This window comes from Sphaeroforma arctica (assembly GCF_001186125.1).
Source record: "Sphaeroforma arctica JP610 unplaced genomic scaffold supercont1.487, whole genome shotgun sequence".
NCBI lineage: Eukaryota > Ichthyosporea > Ichthyophonida > Sphaeroforma > Sphaeroforma arctica.
This window is the reverse complement of record NW_014040071.1, coordinates 48,038-56,197: the sequence shown is the minus strand read 5'-3', so window position 1 is coordinate 56,197 and position 8,160 is coordinate 48,038. Positions and strand designations below refer to the sequence as shown.

Sequence of the window (8,160 nt, the reverse complement as noted above, 5' to 3'; positions counted from 1 at the left end):
AATATATATAATAATATAATAATATAATAATATATATCAATACTATTTATAGATATATATGTGTGTGTGTGTATGTATGTGTGTATGCGTATATATATATATATATATATATATATATATATATATATATAGTATATATATATATATATGTGTGTGTGTGTGTGTGTTTGTGTGTGTCTGTGCGTATATATTTATATATATGTCTGTGCGTATATATATATATATATATATAATAGTTATACATAACTTCGTTTACCGCGCATATGGAATCGAAATGATGGAATATACAAAGGCAAACAAAGTGGCTAGTCGAAGTTGGTCTTACCTGAATTGTCAGCCTCGCACTCTTCAGCGCCGATTATATTCTTATATGGGGTGAGAGCCACCGATAGCGGAAGCATAAAGTGATCTAGGTCGATGTATGAACCTCCATTATAATATAGCATGAACGTACGTAGAAAGTCACTCTCATGTACAGAATGGAAGGGCGACCGGTTTTCAGGTTTTGCGGTTTTCGTAACCCATTTGCCACCCGGCTTGCCCCTCGTGATTTCCGTCAAATTATATCTTTCTACACGAATATGAAACCCGGCATTTGTATATTCATCGAAAAAGTCTTGTGCAAGCTCGTTGGCGTACACTGTTATACGTGCGCAAGGGAAGTAATGGAAAACGCTTTCGAGTGAAACGGAATTGATGTCTTGCCAGGTGCTCTTATCCGTTGTCCATATCATGAAAAGGCTTTTACAGGGTGGCAGATCCTCGCTTTTGAACTTGCCTATATCTGTTTTGAGATTCTCCATATTCTCTCCAAGATCCAGAGTAGCAACCCAAGGTATATTCGGATCCGGTAGGCCACAACGTGAAGGTTTGGTTTGTGCGGTCGCCGAGTGTGAGAGTATATATAGCAGGAACAAAACTGCTATACCTACGAGGACAACAGGCCTTCGCGGTATAGCAGTGAACCGCATCATATTACATTTGACCGGCATCCGTGATATCCGAACTCATGCTTTAGCTTTCGATAACAACACCACGCGCGATATTTATTTATATATATATAGATATATATATATGCACATATCTTCTGATGCGATCAGATTTTTTATGCACACACAAGACGGGAGGGCCCAACAGACTTCAAAAAAATGCCGGAAAAACTGTGGCAATTGTTCACCTCTGGGCTCGGCCGCCTGGGCCCCGCCGTCTCCTCGTGAAAGGCTCAGTAATAATGTCATCATATGCACCTCTGCACCTTCGGACCTGCACCTACGCCTTAAATTAAACCGCTTTTTCGTTGTTTTTTTCCCAACATCTTGAGCCCACCGCTGAAATTAAGTGTCCTCATTTCTTTTATTGCACAGGTCTCCAATATTTGGGCTCGCGAATGTGTATTGAAAATCTAAATTTAGTTATTTTTGCCCTCCTCTATACAAAATCTCGAAAGTTGTGCGCGGGAAAGTTTGTATTTGTTTCTTTTTTGCTGTTCCAGCCGAGGGCGGCACTGATTTATCTAAATATTTGAAATAAATAGTATTATCCATATGGTGACAGCTGCTTATATGTAGCAGCAATGATAATGTACCTGGACCTGTACAATGAGACTGGCCCTGCCCTATACCCACCATTGATAAAGGCGCTGATGGTTTAGATTAGGACAGAGTCGTACATGTACGTAGACAACAGGCATGCACTTATGGCCAGCTATTTTAACACTGGTCAGTACACTAGTCAGTACACTAGTCAATAGATGTGACAGAACAACTAGCTTAGTTCACCAATAGTAAACTACTACGTGTACAGTCTACTTCACGGTCCCTATCCCTACCTTCTGTCTTCACATTAAAAATTAATAAATACTTATCACCCGTGTCTCACCTCTCGTATCAGAACAACCGTGACTCACCTCTCCTGCACTCTTTGGTATATTTTAGTATTATTATATCCTCAGGTACAATATTTATTCTGAGTATATCCCGTAATAAAAAGTACGTACTATGCTATGTATTCAAGTATCCATAAAAGAGTTTGTATGATATTTTTATGCCTTATGCCATTGGTCCCTTTTTATATCGGGAATGGAGCGAGGCGGACGGTATTTACCTTTGGGTATTGTCTGGCGATAATCCAAGGCTCATCAAAGGGATCTATTTAACCGTTTTTCTAAGATATATTCGTTGTACAGTATGGTAGTATTTCGGTAGACGGAGTGTTGATAGTGGAGTTCTAGCCTCCCCTGTAAGCGAGGTGTGTGCCAAATATAACGTTCGGTCAGACTAACAGGGCAGGAACTGATTCCTACGGATCGGATCGGTCATTTTGAGTTTTGACCGATAATTAGTGTCAGAAAGTTGTTGGGTCTGACCTCGTGATCACTTTTCATTCAACCTCCAAATCACCCCTTATAACAGAAATTAAATAAACGGGATTCTATGAATTTGCTGATGTCTCTTGCCAGTGATCCCTTTTTAGATCGGGAATAGCCCGAGGCGGACGGCACCTCTAGGTACTGTCTGGCAAACATTCGACCTAGGCTGTTTCCTCCGTAAATTGACCGGATGAGAGCTCATTGAGTTTGAGCTGCGATAGCTGGTAGTAGGAAACTGACATATTAGGCAAGTCATTCGTAGTGATAAATTATGTTACTTGTTTGCGAAACTTTTAATAGCTGTGGGCTGCCAATAAATGCGATTCACCTCCTAAATCCATCGTTCAATGACCACAGTTTTTTACTCATGAATGCCTGCATCGTGAAGGGCTATGAGATTGCCAGTACAAAGAGAATGGCCGCTGGTTTAAATGCAGATAGGACAGATGGGCGGAATCGAGTTCGTCGGAGGTGCGAGTCAGCCAATCGATGAGGGCGAGGTATGGGCATTTGGTGACCATATTCGAGGGAAGTCTGGAAACATATATAGTTGTCGTTCAATCCAGGCTGGTCTTTGAAATAAAATAAAAAAATTGGTGTACTGATCATATACTCTCGCGCTTTTGCCTCTGTGGATACGAATTAACTCTGAATAAGTTTCGATATCGGTGTTAACTGTCAATTCTCCTAATCGTGTTACCGCCTATATACTGATGAGTACTGCTGTATATAATCGTATCGTTTAAATATCATGTTTGTTGCGTAAACAGAAAGTAGCAGTATTTTTTTTGAATAATTGCCGGTGATAAGGGTTTCCTTAATCAGTTGGAGGTTCCTATTCCTTCCGCGACGCGGCGTCGGCGAATAGCTTTTTGGTTTGGACTACAAGCCGGTGGGACGGTAAAGCAAGGCCGTTATTGCGGTATATCGCGCTGATATGGGAATGTACACGTCGATGATGTTGGTTTGAGGCCTCTGGTATTTATCCAGCTGGCGAACAGAATCCAGGGGAGCGGATGATCAGATAACTTACCAGCGAATACTTTTGCAGAGTTCATCAGGTGATGGGCAACTAGTATTTATAAATGTCGTCGTTGTATGATATGTGCTGCTGCGTTGGTTGGAGGGCGCCTGGCGTGTATGAAGGTCTCATATGACCCTCTGTGTGTGTGCAGCATGTATTTGTGGAAAAAAACAGAAGAGGCGAGCTGGGTGCACGAAAGTCTCGTGCGTTTTCTTTTATTTAACGTGCTACATCGTATCGGGTGAGCAAGATATGTACAAAATCCGAAAGAGGAATTGGGGTTTGGAGTAGGTTAGGTTGCAATTATCTCGCTGTGGGTATATCCCGGCGTGAGATAGTGTCGACGACCGTGTTTGCTGTGCCCGGGAGATGTATTCATTGCAACCCGCCATCAAACTCTGTTTCGACTTCAGTGAGGATCCAAAGGAGATTTAAAATCTCTGTGATATTGGAGCATGATGTAATGTCCGCGACTGCGGATTGGTTGCCACAGAAATTGGTGATGGTATGACGCTTTATGCAGTTGCCGACAAGGGCGAGCATGTGGACTCGTCAACTGTAGTGCTCGATTGGAGGAGCGTGATGTATTATCCGCGACTGTGGATAAAATTGGTACAGTATGGTGATGGTGGTATGACCCCTCATGCTATTGCCGATAAGGGCGAGCATGTGAACAACCATCATCAACTTGTAGTGTTCAATTGGAGAAGCGGGATGTGGTGTCCGCAATGGCCGATTGATTACCGCAGAAGATGGCAATGGTATGACTCTTTATGCTGTTGCCGATGAGGGCGGACATGTAGACAACCATCATCAACTAAAGTGCGCATATGGAATGCCGCTTGTGGGTTTGTGAGTTGGACGATTGGTTGATGGATATAAGTTTTGATCCCCAAGTACAGTGGTGTTATTGCAGTCTATGTAGGACAATTGCTCGGAAGAGCTACATCCGCATCCACCAAGCGTGCTCGAATCGAAGTGTCCGTGACGATTCTTATCTATATTTCTGTCTTGTTCTGTGCATGAGAGCCGTGCCTGACCACTTCATTGGTTTCAATAAAACGAAGCAGTGTCGTCACGCATTGAGTTGTTGTTGATCGCTTGATGAAAGACCGAAGCGGGTATGCGTACTATTTTTTGTCGCTCGTCGATTATGCTAAAATCGCGCAGGTTAAGTCGTATAGATACCGATCCAGACTGCTCTAGAGGCACCGCCGATAGACTCGGCCATATGAATTTGTATATCAACGAAGCGAAGTCGCGATGATGGTGGCAATCTGTGCGTCGTATTTAGTGGCTGGATGCAGAAAAGCAATGTCACCCAGCGAGCAAAAAGAAGTTGACGTTCATTGAGTGTCCCCAATCGACGGCTACATCTAACTTCTCGTATAGAGCTGGCGAACTAGGTAGACTTACGAAAGGAAGACTGAGCTCGAAGTAGTATAGACTTTGTCACTCGAAACCTAGAAGGGAAATGTCTGAGTGGTGTACGGTATGAGTCGAAAAGCACCGACTATATCGACAACACTCATCACGGTGTCTGATGGAGAGGCATTGATTCCATCAATAAACCAGCGCATATATGTGTATTTGACTTGTTTGTATCATATATACGCGTTTATGACTGTGTGTGGACCTCTGCGTGGGTGTGATAGATTGTGTATACGTCTAAATTTCTCTATGCCATCAAAAACTGTTTTCGTTATATCACTCAGAGATGAGGTGTCTAACTATGATTTCGTGAACGGACCTAGAAATGTACCGGCTTGAACATCGTCTAAGATGGACTTGTATGTGCCCGGGATATTATCGTATGTCCCACGATAATCGTTGTATATGTGTTTAGAGTTGCGGTTCCATGTGTAATCGGTACATGCATCCACGCTGAGAATTGTGAGTATTTGTGTCTTGAATGAGCTATTGTACCTAGCTAAGGCTCTTGTCAGTTTTGAGGCTTGGTACGGAAGGAGGTGAAGCAGAACATGCTAGTGTGCTAGAGAGCGATAGGACAGTTGTGACTCTGTCTACGGAAAGTTTAGGTAATATGATAGTGTGTGTGTGATTGGGCTGGCTATAAAGCACATAGTCGGGTGTTGAGTGTGTGTTAAGCATCGTGGGATTAATAAATCATTCGTGCATTGATCTATCAAGTTCGGGAGGGCCGTGCATGTTCCTAAATGGGTTGTCTAGTACAGTCATCAGTAGAGGTCATGGCGGACTCTATAGTACAGGAAGATAATGATATCGTGGAGGCGCCGCGAGTTGGATGTTGTCCCATTAGGGAGGAGAAGTCTTTCGGGGTCTCACGTTCAGGTTTTTGGCCTGGGTCAGCAGCTATGCCAATTTAAAAGTCTTTAGGATAATGATAGATCATAGAAAGATGTATATGAAGAATTTACTAAACGCTAGATGACATGCGCTAGTACAGAGGCTATTTTTTCACATTTAAAGATGTATTCAGTATCAACCTCATTAGAGACTTTTCTAAAACTAGAGTGCTTTAATCCGGGTAGTATCGATTTCAGCTAAGTAAGACACGGGAAAAAGGGGGGAAATCATTCGGCCTACGCATGGTGCTAACATACGCACTGTCGATGCGGACCATGATTGATTACTTATCTATCAGTTGTACACGATGACCTGAGCTGAAAATCTTGATATCAAAAAGTAATAGTAGAACGGCTGGGTGTTGCTTCTCCGTGAACATATGTATCACAAACGCTAGAATTGTAATTATTCGTCGTTCTGTTGCATACTATCATCCTTTTCACTGTGCAAAATGGGTAATCTGGTACTGGGCTTTAAAGGCATATTTGGACACTGAAGTGTCTTTCAAAATTGATAATTCAAATATTGAATACTCGCGGGCCCGAGGTCAAGCCTGTATATAATAATTCACGTTAATCTGTTCTTGATGATTTTTTATCGCTCTCCTTATTTCCAATGGAAGTCTATACATCCTGTAAGTTCAGTAGGAGAATTCGTGAAAGTTATATATTTCAAAATTGATAATTCAAATATTGAATACTCGCGGGCCTGGGGTCAAACCTGTGTATAATAATTCACGTATAATAATTCACGTTAATCTGTTCTTGATGTTTTTTTAATGCTTTCCTTGTTGTCAATGGAAGTCTATACATCATGTGAGTTCAGTAGGAGAATTCTTGAAGGTTATATTTGATAATGAGTTCATGAGGTGCAGCTATATTACAAACTTTGTATTTCTGTTATCTAAAAAATATAAAACTGTACACATTGTGAATATCAAAACTGACCCAAAAAAGAAAAGTATCTTTGTTGAAGTTCATATATCGCTTTGGCTTTTCTTCGGAACCCCTATCGTTGTTCTGCTCGGTTTTGTATTTATTCTTAAGATCGTTCCGGTTATGTGGCTTTTTGGAGAAACCAACTAACAGTTGCTCTATTGCTCACTCACCGCCTGATGGATTCTTTCTACGCCAGGTCCGAGCTTGCACCAGTTAATTATTTCTAGAGGACTGCCTATACTGAGCATGTGACGTCTACCTTCGATTCAAGTTGTCACAGTAACTGGTCCTTTTTCCATATAACTTTGCCTCACATGCTTATTGTATTCGCCATTGTTGGTCATTGTATGTCTGTCCGTTACTCTCTATTGTCTACTTCACGGTCTCAATTTTCATTTTTCGTATATGTTTTAGTACATTGCTCTACTTTGTTATCCCAATATCGTTTTCGAGATACTAAGCCTATTTGTCAATGTGTTTGAGTGAATGATGTTAAGTTGTTTGTATCGACTCGTGTAGAAACTCAGCCCTAACATATATTGGCAAATGGTCTTTTCGCTCAAATATTTTTAATAACAGATATTTAAAATGCAAGTTTGATAGCTAATGCAGCAGATAAATGCGAACGTAATACTCCGGTAGCATCTTACATTATATACTTACACTTGATTAAACTTCTTTAAATGCTTAATTTAGGGGTGGCCGAGCCGACAAAGCCAAGGGATGTAGTCTGACATGGTAGGATAGTTTTACGAGTTGACTCTAGTTAGCTAGAGGATGCACTATATTTTTCTAAACCAGAAGTTAAAGCGTGTAGTATCTGAGGGGGTTCAGAGGACAGAGTAGTCCTCGAATGATCGTACACCGAAGTCTCCTGCTAGTTTCCCTCCCAGTGAAACATCCTCCCAGGCAATAGCTTTAATTTGCATACCTTTCAGTGTAGTAAACACATAAAAATTGATACTAAAACCTACTGAGTTTCGCTGAAGCTCAGTGCGGTGTATTTATTCTTATATTTGATTGTCAACGTGGTCTACAAATAATTCACCTCGTGTGAATTATTTGTAAACTAATTCTAACTCCACACTGATAGTGGTTTAAGGGGACTTTTACTACACTCCCCTCAAGCTCAAGCGTCACCAGTGATGGAAGAGCTTCAAAAATAAATGACCTCTTAAACTATTGAAAATTAAACAAATAAAACTAGTAGTGTAAATTCAACAAAATAAAAAACTAGTGAAAATCCTTCTGCTGAGTAAGTTTGTGCTTTGATAACTGGTCTTGTGAACCATCCCGGCTGTGCTGGTATATTTCCACCACCCAAAAAGCTAGGGTATCCGCTGGTATGTTTTCACCCTTGGTGCGGGGATTACCCTTCGCCAACTTCTTAAAGGTAGGGTCTACGGTGGCCTTGCTCTCATGTTCACAGATTTGGTCTATGACCTGTTCCGCCGGATATACCCTCAACTGATTATGGTTGTCCCGGAGATAGTCAATTGTGG

The 8,160-nt window shown here is 41.4% G+C and overlaps 1 protein-coding gene across 1 annotated transcript; it reads right to left on the bottom strand.

Annotated features, from left to right (window-relative positions):
• Window positions 1–305: 305 nt before the first annotated feature.
• Window positions 306–1,024, bottom strand: SARC_06677 (hypothetical protein; the record flags this gene model as incomplete). Its single annotated transcript, XM_014299403.1, has 1 exon — window positions 306–1,024. Exon 1 carries the CDS (start codon window positions 990–992, stop codon window positions 306–308), a length of 687 nt encoding a protein of 228 aa, XP_014154878.1. The 5' UTR covers window positions 993–1,024.
• Between the last annotated feature and the right edge of the window lie 7,136 nt (window positions 1,025–8,160).